At 41.1% G+C, this 24,930-nt stretch overlaps 1 protein-coding gene across 1 annotated transcript; it reads right to left on the bottom strand.

The window, feature by feature from the left end:
- Positions 1–3,813: 3,813 nt before the first annotated feature.
- Positions 3,814–24,651, bottom strand: LOC115594644 (zona pellucida-like domain-containing protein 1). Its single transcript, XM_030438848.1, has 10 exons — positions 24,613–24,651; positions 23,430–23,537; positions 21,122–21,348; positions 12,152–12,336; positions 11,012–11,084; positions 9,359–9,456; positions 7,880–7,960; positions 7,455–7,626; positions 6,975–7,092; positions 3,814–5,357 (listed from the first exon to the last, which is right to left on the bottom strand). The coding sequence occupies exons 2-10, from the start codon at positions 23,521–23,523 to the stop codon at positions 5,212–5,214; spliced, it is 1,194 nt and encodes a 397-aa protein (XP_030294708.1). The 5' UTR covers positions 23,524–23,537; positions 24,613–24,651; the 3' UTR covers positions 3,814–5,211.
- Positions 24,652–24,930: the final 279 nt, after the last annotated feature.

Here is a 24,930-nt window from a genome sequence, read left to right as displayed (position 1 = left end):
TCCCCCTGCTACTTAAGCCCAGCCATGCCTCCACTCCGATGCCAGATTGTTCAGCCAGTTACGGTGAATTTATCAGAGCCATCACATATCTTTACGTGATTTTTCAAACGTGCTAAAACGTGTCTAGTGTGACTTTGTGAGCCCCGTCTCACTATTGTGTTTTTTCTTTCCTCTGCTCTCCTGCCTCGCAGCAGATAGATCACTGCGCCTCCCGAGCCCAGTCCGCCTGCCAGCCCGCCTGCCAGCCTGCCAGCCAGTCCACCTGCCTGCCCGCCCGCCTACACCGACTACACCTGCCGATCCGCTCACCTGCGGATCACACCTCCCCACGAGCCACTGAACCTAAATAAATCAAGTTTAACCGACCGCTGCCTCTGCTCCTTCTGCTTTTGGGTCCAGACCTAGTACCCCGCCCTAACAATTTCACATAAACACACACACAGCAAGTATAATGGTACTGTGCTAGGTATTCTTTTCGTGGTTCTCGGTGCTTGGAGCAGTATTGTTGCAAATTTGAAATGAATTGAATTAACAATCCTTTAGATTCTTGCCTATAGACTGATAAGTGTTGTGTTTACAAATGAGCAATACATCCAGATTTCTTGAGATTTGTATTGTCAATGGGAATTTAAATTTAAATGCCAGGCGATGTTTTCTTCATGGAAATTATTTTTCGGGCAAACAATTATAAGAGAGAGAGGGAGCGCGGACGGGGGATCCGTTGTGTGACAGCGGAGCGGAGGGTCAGCAGCTGGATGTTGCACGCATGGTCAGTAGTATTAGTAGGTGTTTGAGGTTTATTATGTTTGCGGACATTATTACATTCAATGTAATAATGTAACAGCCTTTGCGCCTTTGCGTGCGCACAGTTTGCTTGTGTAGGTCCGTGGTCATGATAATCCGTCTATGGCTATAAGAGATGGATACACAATCAATTTCATGTAGTTTTTATTGAATCAAAAATACATAGGTAGCCTTTTGTCTTCTCCTCTGCTTTTTTTTTTTCAAAGACAAACTGAGCAGCACTGTTCAATCCACTCATACATTGTTAACCTTCCACAAAGACAAGTTATGTTAAAACGAACGACCAGAGGGGTCATTCCCCGGCAGATCGCACCCATGGGCCACAGTTTATTTCAGAATTGTGCGAGTGCAGCCGGAAGTGGGGATTTCAGCACCATGGATAGCGCGTGTAAAAAGATTAGACAAATGTTTAAATGTGTTTGCTGCAAGCAAAAATATACTACATAATAAATGAAGGTAGTGACATAGGCCTATTAGCAATAAAAAACAATGAGTTGTGTGAGTGCGGCCGGCAGTGTGATGTAGGAAGTAATGTAAACTTAATGAAACAGCGGTGTTTCAGAGTGGGGGTGTTTCGGAATGGTGGGGTTTCACAATGGTGGTTTGTCGGAATGTCAGGCTGTCCCCCCTGGGGGGTTGTTTTGTTGTTTTGTGTTGTTTGTGTTGGTTGTTCACTGCATGAAAAGTGGGATTTTCGGCCCCGTAAACGCCCGGAAATCTCCTTAATTTTCGGGAGTTAACGACAATTTACAGGCTGTGAACGTGGCGTTTGTCTGTGCCGAAAATTGTCGGAAACGAACCATGACGTCAGTGGAGCTCCCGGATGTGCGAACGGTTCCAATTTGCATATGAATAGCAGCGAAACCACGCCTGGCCAGAGAACGTGTGGGCTGGCTTCAATATCCTCACTCAGTATTGGATGAAACCACTACTCATAAACAAGCAAAATCACTCGTGATTGGTCACCATGGGTCATTATAAATGTAGACCCCGGTGGGAATATATATATATATATTATGTTTATATATTTATATGATTTATTCATTCATTTATATTTATGATATCATCAATGACATGAATGAATTTACTGAGGAAAGGAACATTTACCAGGAAGGAGTTGTTTATTCAAAGAAAGAGTTTTATTAGCACAAACAAACACACAGCATGTACAAAGCATAATCTGCCCACACAACAAACAGGAAGCTCAAGAGGCCCAAAATCCTGCAGCACCGCGAAGTGTCTGTTTCTGCAGACGTCTGTGGTGCGCTGCTCTGTACTTCGGAATCGCCTCTCATGTGACTGCAGTGTGGCACAGAGCTCGGTGAGCTCCCGACTGCGAAAGGACGGAGGTCGCACAATTCATCCGGACACCCGCCATCTTGTGCCGTCTTCCTCCTCAGACATCAGGTCCATGGCGGCGCACATCGAAAAGTCCACCTCATCCTCAGCTAGCACTCTGTCTCGCTTCCAGCAGCTGTAAAAACAAAAAATAAAGACGATCAGTACTGCGCGATGCACTGCATGTGGATACAACACATCTATCATTTAATAGAATAATAGTCACACTGACCAAAAACGGATCTAATCTAATAAATCTTACCCTCTTTGTCCTCGATCGACTCCGAGCTGAACTCCTCACAGCGTCCGCCTGCGATGCAAGATCTGCTTGTTTGTTGTCCTGCGTACTGTCTCGTAATGTCTCACAGGCAGCTGGAAAACAATTGAAAACACTGGTATGAATATAGAAAACGTAAGACACAGTAAAATTAAAACAGGGAGAAAACAGTAACAGTTAAGGTTACTTACACACAATGCTGGCGTCATTATCGGCATCGTGTAAATCTGGACTTGCAGACGTGGCTCCGAGCTAACAGGAGGTCGCGGCCTTGTTATGAGGCGAGGTTGGTCTGTGAAAACAAAATGCTCGCAGCGATAAACCTCCGTGTCCCTCTGCCGCAGGGAAGCGCCGTCCGTCGGCGACATTCTTCGTGGCGACCCGGCAAAGCTTCTCCCGTCCGCGCAGACGTCCTCTCGACAATGACCGGGCCGCTAGCCTAGCTCCTGCTAGCTATCTTAGCCGAACTTGCTTCGTGTCCATTATAAAACAAACACTTCGACTGCGATGGAGAGTCCAACTCACACACTCACAGCACGTCGTCAGACAACAGTTCAGTCTGTTAGTGATAAAACACGACACACACAGTCCACCGTCAGCTGCTCGACGCCATTAACTCTCCGCTCCTTCTTCCTCGTCACTCACGCGCCGGTCTACCCGGAAATGTGAAAACTCTTACAGGTCATGAACTCTCACAGGCAATAAGAATGACTTTTCAACTGCTTTTAAAACATTCAGAACCCATGAAATGATAGAAATACTTTTTTTTTTTTTTTACATTTTAATATCTTGGTTATCTCAAAATATTTAATGCACATTTTAACTTCTTAACAACTGGAGTTTTATCTTTAACTTGTTCCCAGGAGAGAGAGAGAGAGAGAGAGAAAAGAATAAATAATCTTTTTTACATAACATTGGCCATTGCTAATGACATACACAGTAATTGATCTAGCATACTTTCATTAAATAAATCCATTCAAGCTCAGATATAAGGGTTTATAATTAAGCTATACTGAGCCTCATCTATTTATACCAGAGATTTTCTTAAAATGAAGTTAACACCTTTTAGAACAAGGTTACCTGGGGTAAAACTCCCCCTGCTACCCTGATTTGCATTTGTATAGCTCACAGCCTTTTCATTTACATGTTAAAGCCTCCCCTAGAATCAGGGGGAGGGGGGTCATGGGGGGACAACTGCCAAGCAAGGCCCATGTCAATTTCCGACAATTTACGTCAGTTTTCAGTGTTGCCTGCAAATTGCCGCAAACCTGAAATTCCACGTCAATCTACAGTGCCGCATACTGACGAAAATCCCACTTTTCATGCAGTGATACTTAAATAATTATGTCAAATGCAGCTATACGCACTTAGTATGAAAAGTATGAAACATGCAGTCAAAATAACGTACTTTTATTTAAAAAAACAATAGAAAAGTCCAGTACTGTAGCTTTATACATCAGTGTTGTGACATATTCTTAAAGAAAAAAAAAGAAAGAAGCACCATAAAAAATATCCATATATGTTTTTGTTTAATGCCTTCATAATCACTAGAAATGCAAAAAGTTCTGAACCTTCAATAGACATAGAATTATTTAAAAAGAAACCTGAATGTAAGCTACAGTATCTATCACTCTGCTCAGGCAACACATGATCAATGCCCTCAGTTCCAAGGCTATATGAGTAAATGTACAGTATTGTTGTTTCTGTATGACTTATGTTGGAACAGTTTTTATATTTAGAAATCCCTGTATGGATTAGAACATTTCAAGATGTGAGAGGATGTGAGGTCCCCTTCGCCTGAGGTGTGGGGAGTTGTCAGGATTAGAACAGGTCAGGAATATCATATGAGGGGCAATTCTACATGCCTACGGTATTAGTATTAATTAAGTATTAATTGTTAATCATGAACCAGTTACAAAAAAAAATCCACCAACCTTTGCTTTGTTTCTTGTAGGAGCTATTTTCTGTCTTTTTTTTTGTCCCTATTATCTTGTTTTCCTATTAGCTAACCTTACAGCTGAGGAGTATGCCTTGATGTTCACATCCCTCACTGTCAGGAGCATGAGCCTTTCATCCATGAGTAGTTGAGTAGAGAGAAAATAATTCCTTCATATGACTGCTCACAGACACATGCTGTTTTTCAAATGTATTTTGCACTGTGGTTAGCGCTCCTACCCCACAGTAAAAAGGTCGTGGGTTGAGACCTAGCTGGGGCAGGGCCTTTCTGTGCAGAGTTTGCATGTTCTTACTGTGTCTCTCTGGGTACTCCAGCTTCCCCTCACAATCCAAAGTCATGCAAATAGTTAGGTTAATCGTTTACTCTAAATTGTGTGTGTGTGTCTAAATTGTTACCCTGAAAAGGATAAGTGGTTACAGACAATGGATGGTTGGATGAAATGTATTTTTGATGGCACCACAAGCTGAGTGTCACCAAGTTCCATTATATTGGAGAGCACAGATATACCATGACCTGGATGACTGAGAACCTTCATCAAACATCATATTGGAGAGAAAGCAGATACCCCAAAAAACAATATATCCAAACCTCAGCAATACACAACAAAACAATCTGAACTGATATTGGCAATTCAGGTAAAAGGAGAAACATTTGATTTTGGGGTCAAGTGTACCTTCTAGGTACCTTACTGATATTCTCCTTCTCTTATGCCTTTTTCAAGAAACTTTTATTGTACAATACCAACAGTTAATGCAAATGTCAGAGCTCTGACTCATGTATTACAATACTCCCATGGTTTCTTGTCAACTATATGATTGGATGAAACAGGACAGAATCAGGACAGAGTTGTCTTGATGCTGATCTTGGAGTTGTACATATAGTGCACAATGAAAGCCACCAGAGTAAAGCAGATGGACCCGACAATGCCTGCTACAATGGAAACAGCCACCACACTGCTGTTCATTTGAGTCTGCTGAAAACCTGGAGAGGAAAGAGATACCAAGTATTAAACCATAAAAAGTAGTATAATACCGATGAGCATGATGAAAGCCAGTATGGCTGTGGCTCAGGGGTAGAGCCAGCGTCTTGTTATTGGAAGTTTGTTGGTTCATTTCCCTGGTCTGCATGTTGAAGTGTCTTTGAGCAAGATACTGAACCCCAAACTGCTTCTGATCAGCACCTTGCATGGCAGCCACCATCATCAGTGTCTGTATGAATTACTGTAAGTCACTTTGGACAAAAATGGTCTGCTAAATGCAATAAATGTAAATGACAGTAAAAAAAGAGGATTATTTACAGGATTCCAACTTTGAAAAAAGAATGGTCTGTAAACATGCAACATACAACACTTCATGAGTCCCACACAACATCGCACTGGTCTACCAACTACACAAATCTGTTACATTTTGTACATTTTACAGAATACAAATAATTTAAAAATTATCTTACTGATACTTCTCTTCGCTATTGTTTATGTGCACATGTTTGGTATAGAAGCAATCCAAAAGTAGTTGAAAGAAATCAAGTTACATTACTTTCATATTGTGATACTTGCATTACGTTACTGACTAAATGTCTTTGTTGAGGTAGTAGATATTGAGATCCTTATTACAGTAACCCTTCCAACTCTGGCAAGTGGCAGTTAATGCGCTTATGCAACAATATTTTGCAAATTTGCTCTTTTATAACGCTTGTGACATCATTCCAAGTTATTCCTGCTTCATAAGTGTTCAGAAGTTGGTCAAGTCTACCTCTGTGAATGCTAAACAAATTCCAAAGATATATTAATTCATAATGTTAACACTCAATGGGGGATTTGTTGTCAATCTCACGAATGCTTAGTTTCATGTTTCAATACAATAATATAATAATGTGAAAAACAGGTTTTATGTGAGGTTTGCATTCGAAGGCACAGCTTACAAATGCCAGGTGCGGCCATTCGGCCTGTCACTCACTTCCCACACCTTTACCAGAAAGCAGCCAGAGGCACAGTGCTTGTTCTGTTGCACCCCCTCCCTCCCCTCCCTTGAGGGGGGCTTTGGTTTGCTATCCTATCAGGAGGGTGTCTTTTTCTCTAGTAGGTGGCTAGAGTAGGATGCTCCCCTGAGGGAGTGGGGGCTCTGTATGATGGCTGGAGGGGTCTGGACATCTGCACAATGTAACCATAACATCATCTACGTGGAGCTGCCAGCAATATTCTTAGCCCTGAGGCATTTTGGTCCAGTTCTGAAACGCCATGTTCTGGCTAGTACTACATGCCATTTAAAACTTGCCTTGGGGCTGCAGGCACCATCTCATGCTACTAGTGACAAGGGCAATAGCAAACACAGAACCACAGAAGATACAGCTGTGAAGGATAAGGAGTGAGCAATTGTCTGTTTCTACCACATACAAAACCATTGTCTTAATTTTGCCTCTCCATTTCACTTATCACTTTCATTTGCACCAAAGCAGGTGAAATTGATTCACAATCGCCTGTGCTTCGTAAATTGACAGATTGATATCCCTGAAGTTTAACTGATTTGGTGTTATAATATGATTTAATTTTTTTGAGCAATGCATAAAAATAAAATCTATAAGGATTAATGAAGTACTCACCATTGTCTTGGCGAGTAGTGATGGGACCTGAGCTGATGGTGGCCATGTCGCTCACTGTGGTGTCTTGGTTGTCATCAATGCTGCGACGTCTTTTTGAGTTGGTGTCAGTGGTGCAGTTCTGCAGTTGAATCGGGTCATGTCATTTTGGTTAGGACAGTTTCCAAGAAAAAAAAAAAGCACCCTAGTTACAATTACAAATAAAGTGTTAACACTAGATACAATTTCATTTTTATTTGAGAAGTAGCAGTAAAAATGAAGAATTCTTCTGATTTCCATCATAGCTTCGTTGTATATTAAAAATATATCCCTAGATTCATAGCATGAAATAATTTGTGCAGATTGTTATCCCAAGCAATTATGTCCATAATGGATTGATATGCACCTCACTGTTTACATCCAATGCAAAGACCCAGTGGCACTGGATGTTGGGTAAAAGGATTGCATTAATGATGTGTGCTGCCACTGGAGGCAGATTCTGACCTGGGTTAGGGTGGGGCAGAAGGAGTTCACACAGAGTCTGGTGGCACAGTGAACATAATAGGTGGAGAGAGCTGATCCTGTGAACTGGACAAAGCGGAAGGCCTCAAAGGAGAAGCGCGCTTTCTGCTGCTGTCCGTTAATTCCCATTACTGTCTGGCCATCACGGTTACACCTGGAAGAACACAGATGGGGATTGTTTTGTCCTGTTCTTCAGATTATTCTACCAGGTTTCAACTTATAGTTTCTGACCAAGAGAGAGGACACTTACAGGCCTGGTTCACAGACACTTTCACAAATAACACAAATAATCAACACCTTTGCCAGCTCCATTCATCATTGAAGACCAAAGGATGTGGCTAAATACTTAGGTTAAAGCTATTTAGTGCATCTGTATTATATCTGTGTCTAAGAAGCTGATAACTCACCCAACAAAGAGATCGTGAAATGTGGTGTTGATGGGAAAAGGTGAGGCTGTTGCGTAACATCGGTCCAGGAGTACATTGAATCTGCAAGGAGTTTTGTTATAAATCAGTGTTATAAAATGTAACCCAGAGGTCATACTCAAGTAAAAGTAAAGATATCATGTTATAACATGACATTTGTAAAAGTGCAAGTCATCCCTACAAATAGAACTAGAATAAGAGTACCTTATGGTAAAGTGAAGTAATTCCAGTATGAATGTAGCCAAAAGTAATTTTCAGTCGATAAACATACTCAGTATGTAAATTATACATATATTTACATGTATACTGTACACTATGGGTTGACTGTTTATTGGTCTGGCTGATCAGATCAGATACCAGTGGGTTTTTTTTGTAATCTGATTGCAGATAAAATAAACTTATTTAAATGCATTTAAAAATGCACTACTTTGGCTCTGATGTAGCATGTAAGCTACAAAGTAAATAGTATCAGCCATTTGTGGAATTATTCTGTGCAATAATACTATTTTTTTTTTGTACATATTCATACACTGAGTCTGTTTATTTTCAAACACTGTATTTAAACATTGTATTTATTATGCATCCAACCTCAACAAGGCAGTACTCTGACACTTTATTTAAATGTATATAATGCACATAACGTATAGTCCTTTCTATATTTTACCTTTTCTCTCTTAATCAAATCTTTTTTATTATTTTTTTAGTATTTTAAGTCCTGTACTTATTGTATGTCTGTATGTCTGGCTATCTGCTACTGTGACAAGTGAATTTCCCTGTTGTGGGATGAATAAAAGTCTAAAGCTTAAAGTCTAAAGTAACTACAGTTTTCAAATACATTTTGTGACCGAATAATCAGTGCTACGGTTATTGGCACAGGTGGGGTTTTGTACCGGTTAAGAATTTTGATTAGGTATGCCTGAGCCCATACTCATCAGAAAAATTAGAACAATCATAAAAAGTAGGTAGACTATGTTTGTTGTTAGGTGGTAACCTCTAGTGGCTGTAATTATTACAGCTGCAAAGAAGTGAGACTAGTGTTACAGCTGATGGAGAAGGAAGTGGTGGACGGTAAAGTTAAACAAGCTCAGGACTTTCATTTAACTCACTAACAGTGAAATAACATCATGTACGCAAGGTAATTAGAAAGGTAAAGGTCTGGTATGTGTGTTGCTTTTAGGCTGCATCAGTCAGATTTTTTTGGGAACAGTGATCTATTTTGTTTTTGGAAATGCTGATAATTGACCTATTCAGTTGTTTAGCTATGAGGATGTGTTGGTATGCCTACATGTTTTTCACCCAGTGTGTATCCCTGGGTTACCATGTGCTCAAAAGAGAGCACTAATTTTCTGTCAGATATAGGGAATTGAAATGTCGCTATGTTCTTTATTAAGGTTTAAAGATTTTTTTCTTTAAATTATACAATCTTTATACTTGCTAAATGCTAAAACTTGTGTGAAGTACCTGTTAGTGAGGTTGGATGCCTTCACTTCTACAAAGATCCTTGTCTTTAGCTCCAGGCCTCCTGCTGGGATCTGCATTGCGGATGAGTACTTATTGTCCTTTCAGCCGAGTAAAGAAAGAGAAGGAGTGTTTATATTGATACATATACTCTGGGTTCCTATATCACATTAAATCCCTCCACACCAGGGGAGGGCCAGTGAGGGCTAATGCAGCCAAAGTTGTTGTCTGGGCAAAATGATGCAGTGCCATATGATAAGTATTTAAATATAACAGCATTGTCATCACTCACTTAAAGACAGACAAGTGAGATGGGCTACTGCAAGTAGCAAATATCCCAGTTTTAATTCAGCAAGTCATCATTCATATTGAAAGACACTCAAAACTTAGTTTATTTGTATATTTTAAGTTATTTGAATGACAAAGTAAAGACAATTTCAAAGCATGATTTATATGATTATATCATGGCCGAAATTATAGTTAAAGGCAGGTTTAGCTCAAATTTGCTGAAAATTCAGATTCTACTAACACAGAAAAAGTAATTTCAGAGAACAAAATTGCATTTCTGGCCTGGAAGATTGTTTGATGTATTTTGAAAATATGCTCATTAATTTTCATACCAGGAGCTCAATGATAAGTTTCCAGCACATCACTCCCAGTTAAACCACAAGTGAGTTGGTTTTTTACAACTTTATGTTTGTGCATCTTAAACAAATGAGATAGAATGTGTTAATTAGTGAGCTTCAAATCTGCTGGCAGGTGGATTTTATTACCTTTGGACAGTGTCAGGCTAGCAAGTCTTTAATCTAAAATAAGCTTACTCCAGTTTGAAAACGGGGAGGATGGTATCCATCTTTACAAGTAACTCTCGGCCAGAAAGTCCTAACATTTTGAACCATTCCTTTCAAGTAATTGCTGACGCCTTCAGATTCAAAATATATTACTGGCAAAATCTACTAAAGAAGCCATTTTGACAGAAAAAAAAAACCATCTAATGATTAGATATTTATTGGCCTTTTTTTCTGGTCAAAAATGTTTACTTGTCCGAGTAGGGAAAGTACACCTACTAATGACAGTAACAATGGCTTCCTTACTGTACCAATTGGTCATGAAAGTGTGACAACCAGCCAGCACACAAAATACCAGGACCCTGAAATTAAAGCAGCTAAGTGGCATTCAGGCATGCATTATTAACATTATTATATACATATGTAAATTCCCACTGTGACATTTCAAAATATAATTGATAAAAAAGGCCATTTGTCTCTGGGCCATATTCAGATAACTTTTTCTCTGTAAATAATGAAGTTCCTTGTTTTTCTCTGCCAAAGAAGACTACAATACATGTAAAAAGCTGTGAGTATCTCATAGACCAGACCTCTTTTGTAGGGGTGGGATAATTAATCAGAGTAGGTCTACTCTCTCAAGCTGAGAGCTTGCCTCTGTGGTACCAGGGACTGGAATGTGTACCCTTAAAACATTTAAAAAATAACCACCAACATTAAAAAAAGAAGGCTTATGAATGGCTAAGGGGAAACTTGGAAGTACAAACTTACCATCCTAGTGTATACTGTATAATTTTTGTATGTTACAGAAATTTCATTACTGTTAATAGGTGGGATATATTGTTATATATTAATTCCTTGCTCTTCATACCGAGTACAGTTGCATGCTCAGTGTGCTGATAAAACTGCCATTATTGTCTCTGACTGCCAGGCTTACACCAGAACTGTTGGAGAGACAAAACATACATTCAGTAAATTTACGAACACTTGTGGAAATGGGAAAAACCCAACTCTTCAAGAAACAGGTCATCTTTCATCTGATATGTGAGGGAACAACACACCAAGGTGAGATTCATGTCCTACTAAAACTATTCACAAGAGTAACACACACCTCTAACGACACTGGGCTACTTGAGACAGAACCAAATGTGGTAACTTGATACTGTATTTGAAACATTTTAATATGTGAAGTTCTACACTGACGAATATGACAGGAAAAACATGATGCATGTTGTTGAGAAGAAAACAAGTTGACATCATGAGAAAACAGTTGTTGTGATGTGCAAAGTAAACATGGGGATAATTATATGAAAATTTATGAAAACTGGGGCTCATGTAAACGGCATATCTTTGGTGTACTGATATGCATGGACGTGAGAGAAGGGCAGTCCATGGCAATAACTTGATACAATCCTTAAACAGTTAAGCTGAGCTAAGGCTCTTTCATCTAAAGAAAACTTCCGTCTGTTTTGAAATAAGAAATCAGAAACATAACTTATGGACCTTTCAGACAGAATCCGAATAAACCCTGGGCTTGAACCCATGCCACTTTGGTCATCATTTGGTCATGTGATTCTTAATTTTTGAAAAACCTAATTTATTGCTTTTTTACATGCCTTTAACTACTGAATTCTCACTCATCTTAACCAGTCAAGTGATCTCTATGAACAGATATCTGCATACAATAGTGTAATCTATCAGGACAAGATTTTGGAATCTGAAACATTTTGGTTTCTGTTTGTAGTCCATTTGTATTGAAAGTAATACTGACTAATAACATTTGATTCAGCTTTGGTTGCATGTAGCCAAGTCCTACACTACTAACACTAGCTGTTGCCCAGAGCGGGACATCAAATGAAAATTTAAATACTGTGCACACAGACATATAAACTCAAATTCAAATGTTTATAGATGAAGAAATACAATTTCACCAACAAACAAAAGGCCCAAACCAAATTTATCTTAGCATGCAAGAGTACAGTTTTGGTGTATACCATGGGGAGACACTTACACACTCATCTGAGTATTGTTGACCAGGTACTGCAGTGGGTAGCGGCAGGAGAACCTGTACATAACCTCTTGGTGATAGGTGATGGCTCCTGTGCTGGGATCCTCAGAGCAAACCATGCCTGAGATGGTGACATACTCAATGCTGGAGAAATCTGCAAACTGCCCATTTCCTGACTCCTGAGTGACCTTTGAGGAAAGGATGTTTTGTGGAAGAATCTGTTATGTTAGTGGTGATCTCTCAGGTGTCTTTAATAGGGCTGTCATAGGTAACATGATAGTAATGTGTTAACACAAATTCCTTTTAGTGGTGTACATTTAAAAATATTTTTTTTTTTGGCCTTTAGGTGGCTTTATTCATAGAACAGCTCGGGGTGAGAGTGGTGGAGTGACACACAGCAAAGGCCCCCAGGCCGGGACTTGAACCCAGGGCTGCTGCAGCAAGGACAGAGCCTCTGTACATGGGACGCCCGCTCTACCACCTGAACTAAATGGCGCCCCAATCGTGCAAATTTTTTTGACATGCATTTAACACACACATATTATGACCCTCGGCCTGCCCCATAATTTGGGAAATCAGGAAGCAATGCAGTGGTAATGTTGTAGATGGCAGCAGAAACAAACCTCCTTGAGCAGAAATGGATAAAGAAAAGGGTCTTGAATCCGTGTACCCTTCGTTCTTTGGTTTTTCCGTTTCAGAACCAAATTAAAATAACAGAAAAACAACTTTGTTTTTCTGTTATTTTGTTTTAAAACCAGAACGGAAAAACAGAATAACACAAAATCACACATTTTGTAGCTGTTATTCTGTTTTAAAACAAAAACAGAATAACGTGAAAATTAAGTTTTTTGATTTTTACTGTTTTGTTATTGTGATATTTGCAAAATTTGGATTTAGGAGCGGCAGCGCAGTAATTGTAATTCATGTAATTCACACAGAAAGCTGCGCTGCCGCTCCTAAAGAGACGTGACGGTAGACGTCATGATGATGACGTCGGGGTGTTTCCCCTGCGGTTATTTATCAAAATATACACCTGCACCCGGCGTTTAAAGGGGACCCTGCGGTTAATTGAAACCCGACTATTATTTGGTAATAAATGGTACATTTACACCCTGCTCTGTACGCCGGAGCGGCGGCGGCGGCCATGCGCATCCGCGATTCATTTACAGTCTGGAGGCGGAGTGGTGTGTGTCTCCTCTCTGCTCTGACTGCAGGCTGGGACTGCTGCACGAGGCTACTGAGAGACTGACCGCCTGTGAGTGCTTTTGGACGGGGGAGGGACTCACGGCAGCACCCGCTGCTCGTTGAGCACAGTAACTGCAGAGTGATACGTGCTTTCAAGTCAGAGTCTCCAAACACCAAAAAAGTCTCCAATAACACCAGTAAAAGTCGCTATTTGTCGGTAGTCGCTTTTGGCAAAAAAGTCGCCAAGGGATGATTTGTTTGTGTGTTATAATAGTCCAACCATTTGCATTTCGACATGGGGGGAATTTTTGTGATTTTATTTTTTATTTTTTAATCTTTTTTCCGGAGAGTGTCCGCCCCACTGGTTGAGAACCACTGCATTAGTCCATTATTAGATTCCTTCTGATGCTGACTATCACATAAAAAGGTGTTTTAGAGGCTCAGACAGACCTCTTGTGTTCATTGGCAGCTCATTATGAGAGCGATCACGTCCACCTTCGGTGCGTGACGCACATTTCCTAATATGGACTTCACTCCTGGAGAGGGTGACCCCTAATTTCCACTGGATCCGCTCCGTGTGTGTAGGTTACAACAGGTTGTGGAATTTTGTTAAAATTCCGCGTAGTCAAGTCAGCCGCTCCAACATTTTAAGTGCACCCTTATTACAGACTTTATGGCCATAAAGTAAGGGCGCACTTAAAATGTTGGAGCTGCTCCGTCTCTCCTTCTTTCTCTCCTGAGACGGGGGCGGACCGGACGAGCTAATGTTCCGGAGCAGAATGTCAATCAATATTTTATCAGTATATGCCTATATGCTACATACACACATAGCCTACCCTGTTTATAAAAGTAATCACAGCCGTTTTCAGATCGGCGTCTGAAACATAGGCTACTTCTACAGCAAAGGTTGTGCTCCATGAAAAATAAAAAATCGGAAAAAAGATTATAAAATTGTTTTTTTTAAAAAAATCACGAAAATTCCCCCAATGTCGAAATGCAAGTGGTTGGACTATTATAACACACAAACAAATCTTCAATCTAGCGACTTTTACTGGTGTTATTGGAGACTTTTTTGGTGTTTGGAGACTCTGACTTGGAAGCACGTATCACTCTGCAGTTACTGTGCTCAACGAGCAGCGGGTGCTGCAGTGAGTCCCTCCCCCGTCCAAAAGCACTCACAGGCAGTCAGTCTCTCAGTAGCCTCGTGCAGCAGTCCAGTCAGAGCAGAGAGGAGACACACACCACTCCGCCTCCAGGCTGTAAATGAATCGCGGATGCGCTCCGGCGTACAGAGCGGGGTGTTAATGTACCATTTATTACCAAATAATAGCCGGGTTTCAATTAACCGCAGGGTCCCTTTAAACGCCGGGTGCAGGTGTATATTTTGATAAATAACCGCAGGGGAAACACCCCGATCTCATCATCATGACGTCTACCGTCACGTCTCTTTAGGAGCGGCAGCGCAGCTTTCTGTGTGAATTACATGAATTACAATTACTGCGCTGCAGAAAAACAGAAAAACAAAGTTGTTTTTCTGTTATTTTAATTTGGTTTTGAAACGGAAAAACCAAAGAACGAAGGGTAGGCTACACGGATTGTCTTGGCAATGACAAGTTCAGCTTCAAAGCCCTGCCAAATGGTTCTCTCAACAAGAACAAAGTTATTTGCATTTACTGTCAATGTTGAACATTGTTTAGTTAACCTTTAAAAGTGTAAAGTTGGACAACACATTGTGTTAGTATTAGTAAAGAATGTTACATTCAGGTCAATATGCCCATCTGATGTTGCTTGTTGGACTTGAGATTGCCATGTTATGCATTCAGCATATTTTTTGATCATGCAGAACCTTTGAGGTTATTCTGGAGAATATTCTGGACAGTATTTCGCATTGTTTTGGATTGTTGCAGTAAAAATAAACATATATTTGCATAAAGGAAGTATATATTTCCACTCTCATATAGAGACTTAGACAGACTTTATTGTCACTCAGTGTACAACAAGTGAACACAGAGTGATATTTCGTTTCAGGGGCCCAGCATTGGATTAAAATATAATTAAAAAAAAATACCACAATAAGAATAATAAATATCAGAAACAGAAACATACTGGAAGTGCAGATTAGTGAAAGTGACATTATTGAGTTAGGTAGTGCAACATTTTTGAGGAAACAAGTTATCAAGAATAAACAACAATGATCATATTTTTATACTGTGATCATGTTGGCGCCATACTAGGCGGCAGCCTGTTGCAGCAGCTCACGTGGGTTTTTCATAGTTTTTTTGTATTTCTGTTTTGATTTTCATTGTGAATTTTGGCAACTCTTCTCCAGAGACCGTGAAAAGATGGACACTTTCCTTTTTTAAACTTTTGCGGCACTTTTTAAGATGTTTCTGCTATCCCTAGCAACGGAGGGTCGGGAGCGCATCATTGAGCACATTGTTTACACACGCGACAGGCTGATTGCGCTGTGTAAACCTGCCCTCCTGTGTAAACCTGCACTGCTGCCTGGAGTGAGGCCTGAGGTCCCGAAGGAGCTGCGGAGAAGACGCCGGGGCTGCAGAGCCGGAGCGAAACGGAGGGCAAAGAAGAGGAGACATAGACCGGCTTTACCAGCGATCATTATGGGGAACATGAGGTCTCTAGGGAATAAGACGGACGAGCTCGCCTGTTCTGATAAAGACTCGGAGGGAATATTGTGAGTGCAGTGTGTTGTGTTTCATGGAGACATGGCTTCACTCACACATCCTGGACCACAGCATGGCGGTACCCGGCTTCAGCACTGTTCAGAATTCATGTCCGCCTTCATTATCTGTGTGTACATTCCTCCTTCAGCTGATGCAGCGGTGGCCTGTGACGTCATCCACTCCGCTGTTGCCCAGGTACAGACACACCATCCCAGTGCCTTCATTGTCATCACTGGGGATTTTAATCACGTTTCACTGGACAAAACACTCCCAATATTTCACCAGTACGTTGACTGCCCCACCAGAGACTATAACACACTGGATCTTTTGTATGCAAATGCTAAAGATGCATACAATCCCACAGCCCTCACCCCTCTTGGCAGATCTGACCACAACCTGGTCCTTCTGACCCCTAAGTATGTCCCTCTTGCCTGTCCACACTGGGAGCGTGAGGAGGTGGACTCAGGAGGCTTCTGACGCACTACAGGACTGCTTTGAGTCGACAAACTGGGATGTACTCGTTGAGCCGTATGGGGAGGATCTCGACAACATGACTGACTGCATCACGGAATACATCAGGTTCTGTGAACACACCACCATGCCAACATGGACTGTGCGCTGCTTCCCTAACAATAAGCCGTGGATTACCATTGATCTGAAAGCCTTTCTTAACAAGAAGAAGATGGCGTTCAGGTCTGGAGACAGGGAAGAACTGAGGAGAGTGCAGCATGAACTCAGGGATATGCTGAGGGCCTGTAAAGACACCTACAGGAGGAAGCTGAAGGCCAGACTCCAGCAGAACAATGTGAGGGATGTGTGGACTGGAATGAAGCAGATCACTGGGTGTAAGGTGAGGGGCAGACAGTCATCAGGCAGCCTGGAGAGGGCAAACGAGCTGAACAGTTCCTTCAGTAGGTTCAGTTCACAGCCTTCTGTTTTCTCCCTGACACCTCCAGACCCCCACACACCCCCACTGCCCCAAATGCTTCCTCCTCTCCCCCCTCACTCAACTGCTGTGAGCTCTCCTGTGCAGCACCTCTCCTCCTCCTCCTCCTCCTCCTCCTCCTCCTCCTTTACTAGCCGTTTTTAGACAGGGCACCAAGCCGCAAATTTGCCCGTCCTTTTGGCCGCTCGATCCCAGGTTTTAGACAGAGGCCGGCAAATTGGGGTTCTGTTTTGGTCCACCGATTTTCCGCCTTGGAGGGTACACTTATTTCCACCTCGCCTGCTATCTAAAAACAAGGCGGCAATGTGCCGGCCTCTGCGTGAGATGGGCGGAGGTATCAATGAACTGCACTGTTGTACGACCCACGGCCGGGGAGTTTTAAAACCAAGAAACAGCTGATCACAGCAGTCAGTCCATCATTTCATCCGTGGACATTAAGATGAGCAACTGGACAGCCGCTGAGATCCAGGAGATGCTAGTGTCTCCTCTGCCTCTGTAGCTGTTTGGTTGTGTTAGCTTGTTGTTGTGTCGGCAAGCTAAGAATGGTCGCTACTTTCAAATTAAAAGTCCCCGCTAAGAACCCAGTTTTAACTCAAATGGGGTGCAATGTAAAGCATTTTGAAGACAAATTTGTTGTCATTGTTCACAGCCCGACTTCGAGCTTCACGTCACATGTTTACGCCTACCTCAGAGGCGGCTTTTGGAAAAGGAGGAATATTACGCCTCCGTTTTAGAAAGACAGGCCGGCACATTGCCTTGGAGCAAATGTGCCGCCTTTTCTATCTAAAAAGGGCTACTGAAGACACCAGCACCCTCCCCCGCATGACTGTGACTACAGGCCAGGTAAGGACACAGCTGGAGAGACTCCACCAGTGGAAGGCTGCAGGCCCTGACGGTATCAGCCCCAGGATCCTGAAGACATGTGCCAGCCAACTGTCTCCTGTCCTACAACACCTCTATAACCTGAGCCTGGGTCAGGAGAGAATACCGGTGCTTTGGAAGACATCCTGCCTGGTTCCTGTGCCAAAGAAGTCGACACCATCAGGCCTCAATGACTACCGACCAGTGGCCCTCACATCTTACGTGATGAAGGTGCTGGAGAGACTGGTCTTGGCCCACCTGAGGCCGCAGGTGAGAGCCCTGCTAGACCCTCTGCAATTTGCTTACTAGCCCCATTTGGGAGTTGATGACGCTGTCATCTATCTGCTGCAACAAGCCCATTCGCCCCTGGATGGTGGAGGAGGTACTGTGAGAATCACATTCTTTGATTTCTCCAGTGCTTTTAACACCATTCAGCCACTGCTACTAGGGGAGAAGCTGCGGGAGATGGGTGTAGACGACACAATGATCTCCTGGATTACTAGCCCTTTTTACACAGCGTCTTTGCATTATCTCCAGAGCGGTGGTTCGCCAATTCTCTGCCGATGATGATTCACACAGAGCAAAGCACCTCCGCCGTACCGCCGTGTAATTCATACAGAAAGCCGGCGCAGCGGCTCCTAAAGAGGCGTGACGGTACATGTCATGTTGATGACGTTGGTGTTTCCCAGGTGTCCCATGCTGTCAATCTAAACCCGCGGACAGTTTATTATCATATGGATGCTGTTACAATACGTAGTGATTGAGATCCTGACCCACCAAACATCCTGGAAAGTGACGAAGTTACGTTTTTCGCGCTAAATTACATAATTACATAATCACCATCAGTAAACTGGACGCTGTCTGACTCCCTCACTGGTAGGGACAGAGGCCGTTTTCTGGGGGAAAGTTCCCTGAAGTCTTGGTTGGGAGGACTGATGGTAGCGGAAATTTATTTTCATCATCTCTGAGTTAAAGTTTTTGCCGGTGACAAACGCTGTTTTTAGGGCAGAAATGTGAGGAAGGGTCGGGAGGACGGACGCTTCTCCACATACAGCTGCAGTATTTTTTTTCCTCATGTAAGTTGCCAAAGACCGTTACAGTTTCGACATTACTTTTGTTTGGTCCTGTAACGTTGCTTTGTGGGCCATTTCTCTGTATTTAGTTGAGTGAAGGACCTGTGCAGTTATCAGACTGTCAGACCGACACACCCCCGCTCCGCGACTCCGGATTATCTGTTCACACTGGGACGGCTCACCAATAATGCGTCCCTGATCCTAACTCCAGAGGCGGATCAGCGCCATAGTGAAATTAACCCCCTCTCTGCATCTGAAACTTTGACACAGAGGAGGTCGCGGAGAATTGGCGCAGGATCCCCGCATGCAAACAGCAGTGTGAATGGGGCTACTGGCTAACTGACAGGCAGGCCACAGTTTGTTCATATGGGCAGTGTTCTGTCTGATGTGGTGGTTAGTGATACAGGAGCTCCACAGGGGACTGTCCTGTCTACTTTCCTGTTCACCTTATACACAGGCATGGACTGGCCTTCTGGCATACCGGGCAATGCCCGGTGGGCCGACGGACATTTATGGGCCGGGCTTTCATAATTTAATCCAAAAGTTTTATTATAAATCATTTATCAGGGAAATTCAGAAAATACATATTAGAGATGATTTCAATACAAAGGATAAAATAATCAATTGAACTACACAGAGCAGACAAAAGTGGTAGAGTTAACAATAGATGCTAAACTTCTGAGATCTAGGATGCCGATGATACATTATGCTTGAAATAGAATATACCTTTACTCAACTATGTGTTGAGTAAATGTACTTATTTGCTTTCCACAATGGTTATTTGATAGACTTCTAAAGTAATAATAAACTGTAGATTTCTAATAAGCCTAAAGGCAAAAAGTTATGGGGTTTTCTTCCGGTTGTGCTCCGCTAATTATGAGGGGCCGGTCTAAGCCAAAAATGCCAGGGCCGATTTTTTGTCCCAGTCCAGCCCTGCTTCAGTACAACACCGGGTCATGTCACCTGCAGAAGTTTTCTGACGGCGCGGCTATTGTTGGGTGTATAAGTGAGGGACAGGAGGGGGAGTACAGGGCACTGGTGGACAACTTTGTGGAGTGGACTGGACAGAATCACCTGCAGCTGAACATCAGCAAGAACAGAGAGATGATGATAGATTTTAGGAAGAAAAGGAAGACGGCTCCCCAACCACTGCGCATTCTGGGAAGGGATAGATAGATAGATAGATAGATAGATAGATAGATAGATAGATAGATAGATAGATAGATAGATAGATAGACAGATAGATAGATAGATAGATAGAGAGAATTACTTTAATGATCCCAGACTGGGAAATTATTTTGTTACAGCAGTAGTGGGTCTGCAAATAAAACACTTTGTACATAATGTGGAGGCGGTGGAAGATTACAAGTACCTTGGTGTTACCATTCAACCAGAGACTGGACTGGAGATCTAACACTGAAGCTGTTTACAAGAAGGGGATGAGCAGACTTTACTTCCTGAGGAAGCTGAGATCCTTCAACTTGTGCAGCAACATGTGGAGATCTTTTAAGAGTCTGTGGTGGCCAGTGTACTTTTCTTTGCTGTGGTTTGTTGGGGAAGCAGCATCGGAGCCAGCAACACCAACAGACTCAATAAACTCATCAGGAAGGCTGGCTCTGTGATTGGCTGTAAACAGGACACTCTGGAGGCTGTGGTAGAGAGGAGGACACTGAAAAAACTGTTATCCATCATGGATAATCCTCTCCACCCTCTCCAACTCACACTGGTCAGACAGCGGAGCACCTTCTCCGGAAGGCTGCTTTAGCTTCGCTGTCATAACAACAGATACAGAAAATCTTTCCTGCCACAAGCCATCACTTTATACAATAACTCTCTCACCTCTGCCTGATAGAGAAAACTCTGATCTCTCTACTGTTTTGTTGTATATATTATTATTGTTTATTGTTTATAGTATATTTTGCACTGTATACATTGTGTATATCTTGCTTTCTATTTATGTTATGTACAGAGTGTTTTTTGCGGACCCACTGCTGCTGTGAAAAAAATAATTTCCCTGTCTGGGATCAATAAAGTAATTCTATTCTATTCTATTCTATTCTATTCTATGTTGATCACAGTATTAAAAGCTTGAGAAATATCCCTTTTACGTACATTTAGATCAGATAAAACATGTGTGATTAATTTGCAATTAACTATTGACAATCATGTGATTAAATTAAATGTCTTTCATCGATTGACTAGTTTTCAAGTTTAGATGACCTACTGTCAGCAGGTTGGAGCAGGCAGAGATAGCCCCCTCTGTGATGGAGAAATTGAATTTAACAACAGGCGGGTCCACCATCCAGTCAGTAGTCCCTTTACACTGGTGTTTGGAGTGCTCTGAGTTGAGGGCCAGCAGTGACTCGTTGTATCCATTGAAATAGATGGGACACAGGAGGATCTGCAGGTCCACTGTCTGAGATCCACAGTGCACCTCGATGTCTGAAGGAGCTAAACAGAGTGAGGGTGAGACCAGAGTCACATTTTCATGGCTGTCGCTGTGGGACACACTACTCCAAAACTAAGATTTCTCACATGTTGAGTTCATTTGTCAAGAGGAGTACTACTCAGAATGTAAAAACACTTATATGATGTCTTCTAGTGCTCAGAAAGAGCTAAAATCTGAGAAAGAAAAGAGAAAATTGGGCATGAGACATATTTTGAACAAAAAGCTCTTACAAACGAGGAGATTAGGAGTTTATTAGAAGTGGGCATTTAGGAGACAGAGAAAGGCTTATTGAGTTATGAATAGGCAGGATCAATTTTTGAAAGTAAAAGTAACTGAACTCATCAACAATGTTTTGTGACTGATGTGACTAACAATTACTACAAAAGAGTGTGTCAGAAAATATCAGGTTCTTTGAAACGAAAGATTACACTTTTTATTAAAAGCTGGCAATAGAATCTGCAGTTTATATTGATTTGATTTTAGAATCTGAGTCAAATTTAGTGGTGGGTTTTATTCAACGACAACGTTTGATATAATTATTGATCGATTCATGTTTTCCAGCTGCAGAGGCTCATGGTTATTGTATATTGTGTCACATATTTTAAGACCAGTCTGGCAAAATAATTTCAACTGATTATCATAACTAATTCTGTTGCATCATCCAGGAGAGTTCTATTTCTACAAAAGATATGAAATGAGATTATTAATGGGAAAAACACTTTAACCAGGAACCAACCAACACACTTTATGACTTTGCAACTTTATAAAAGACATGGTTGCTTTACAGGTCACAAGGTACAAGGTTAATAATATTTACCATTGTACAGTTGTCTATTTATCCTTTTCAGAAAACAGAGGATGAGTTTGGCAGTCTCACAGCCTGGGGAAAGAAGATGTTCTGTAGTCTAGTGTTACAGTTGACACAGTACTTCTGTTGCTGGGGTGGATGTTGTCCATACATGTGTCATGGTTGGGTTTTTTAGTATCATTTGGGCTCTGTGCGGGCAAATCATCTCACTGATATTACTGAATGCTTGGTAGATGGATACCAATGATGCCCTGTACTGTTTTAATTATCCAGTCAGGATGCTTTCTATTGCTCCTTTGTAAAAGTTCAATTAGATTTACTTTAGGTTTAGGAGTGTAAATTACACAGCATCTACAATGTAAAAGGAGCTGTGTTCACCCACATCTTAAATGCTTTGTTTTGCTGGTAGTGTGCTATTACTTATAGTAACAGTCATTACCTCAGCTAATTATGATATGATTAAACACAAAAGCTGTTCTAAGTACTGCTATGACATGAATGTAATTATCAGATGGATCCTACATTAGATGCAGGAAACACATTAATGTTTCCCAGGGTTTGATCATCATTTTGAAAAAACATGCATATATATATATATATATATATGTATATATATATATATATATATATATATATATATATATATATATATATATATATATATATATATATATATATAATAGCTATAGCAACAGAGCTCCACAGCTTAAAAAACTATATCCCTGGAGTATCGTTTTAATGACATTTGTTCTGTTTATCAACTGCTTTATGTGTACCATTTAATATGAATATGTGCTCAAAAATGTTAAAGTATGGTGTATTTCCAGATAAACGTTTCATGTCATTTGAATTACTTTGAAACATCTACATTTCTTTGGATTTTAGTTGTACCATCTTGCTGCAATTTCTATCTTCGCATAATAACTTTAATTATGCAAAACAGTGAGAAAACATCCAACTACAGTAGTATGCAGTTGAGAATATTAGTTACGTTTTCAACCATTTTTTTAGGGGTTTTGTTCGAGGAATCCATAACAATACCTTAATTTAGCTTCTCTAACCCCTTCTGTAAAGCTTTGTCAACACCAAACCGTAACACACCTCACCTCAGAGATAAAGACACATTCCTGAGAGAGCTAAGTTGCAATAGTGAAGGTGCTCACCAGGTTGCAGGGAAGAGAGTGTTGTGAAAAAAAGAAGAGTGGTGGGAGGAGGGGAATTTAAAGCATCAAGTGGATGAAAAGAATGAGAGTGAGCACTGATAGTTTCACTGACCTGGACTTCTGAATGTGGAGTGTCCCATGCAGGCATTTTCACCTTGGGCAAGAAGGAGTTTGGCAACTTGAAACGTAAGAAGGACTAGCCACATTGTTCTTCAAACTGCTGAAAAGAAAACAAAAAAACAAATGACTGAAATCAGCAGTGTTCATGATCTTCTCTGTACTGGATCATGTTAAAGAAAAGGGTCACACGGTGAATATAGTTGTGAGATGATTAAAGTTCTGATTCACAAAAGCATACTTATTTTAAGGTCCTTTCTCCATTCTTTGTTTTTTGTGGAGTACAGGATAATTTACCTCTTAGGACTCAAACAGTTGTTGCAGTCAATTCAAACCGTATGAGAAGTGTAGACCTATTTGATTAAACTGACAACAAGTTGTATTGATCTGTGCTTTGTAAGTCAAAACCACAAGCAAAGGGCCAAAATGTTGGCAACCACTCATTTCATATTTAATAATACATTATACTATATTTTATAACCTAACCTGTAATGTAAAAAAGACTGCATTACAGACATGAATAATGCCAAACTGATATAATGCCCCAGACGCCCTTTTTTGAAACCATACTTCTAACACTCAAATTGTGAACCCTTTCATACATTTCAAATCCTATATCAGCTGAGGAATGCAGTACCTTTCCTCCTCATATACTAAGGAAACCGTCAGCCAGAAGAAAAAACATGATGAAATAAATATGACATTAATCAGTAGCAAGTGCGATTATATCTCAAGGAGTCCTACAAGTGATTTAAATTGACAATCTCAGAAGCTTGGAGCATCTTATCGCAAAGGTAATGACTTCTTTTAATCTGTTTGTAGCGTCACTGGATGGAACATTTACTGTGAACTGGGACTAATCCAGTCATTCCCCTAAATGTTTTACACTAACTCACCCTGAAAGGAGAACCTGATGCATCACTGGAATATAAAATTATTTCTTAGGTTTATTTTTAGCTTGACATAGGATGAGATATTTTAAAAGACAATTAAGTGACACTAGTTGGCAGCACTTCAGACCTTTGAAGGTTGGCTGTGTAATATATCAAATTCCAACTAGAGTTAGAATTGGCTGTTAAAACAATATAATCCATTTATCTTATAACCAATAAAAAACACAATATTGCTTGCTATAGGTTAACTCTATGTGCCCAAAGCTTAAAATAGTTCTTTCTTACCTAGGACAGCCACAGTGTGTTGCCACACCTCAGTGTGTCTTTTCTGTGTCTGCTCTTACCTTCATGACTTCATAATTTATACTGACCTCCTTTCCAGCTAAAAAAGGGTTCACAGGAAGCCCACTAAGAAGAAAGGAAATGGAAAGAAAGCCAGACAGCTGGATCATCTGACAGACAAGGAACAATAGGGGAACCTTTACGGACTGTCTTTGTTTTGTTGGAAGATTATGTCAAATAGTTACTAGATGACTATTATTTTATATTGACTAGAAAAGGTTATTTGAAGGTTTTTGTACAACACAGTATGTTGTAGATGTA

This window comes from Sparus aurata, chromosome 13 (assembly GCF_900880675.1).
Source record: "Sparus aurata chromosome 13, fSpaAur1.1, whole genome shotgun sequence".
In the NCBI taxonomy this organism is placed as follows: domain Eukaryota; kingdom Metazoa; phylum Chordata; class Actinopteri; order Spariformes; family Sparidae; genus Sparus; species Sparus aurata.
This window is presented reverse-complemented; position numbering and strand designations above follow the sequence as displayed.

Bases quoted from the DNA above. Each gene is read 5' to 3' on its own strand.
- LOC115594644 (XM_030438848.1), bottom strand. From the start codon at position 23,523: ATGTGGCTAGTCCTTCTTACGTTTCAAGTTGCCAAACTCCTTCTTGCC. The intron at 11,085-12,151 runs GTAAGTGTCTCC...TCTCTCCAACAG, and splicing joins AACAATACTCAGATGAGTGT to TTCTGGTGTAAGCCTGGCAG. The intron at 9,457-11,011 runs GTATGAAGAGCA...CTCGGCTGAAAG, and splicing joins TGAGCATGCAACTGTACTCG to GACAATAAGTACTCATCCGC.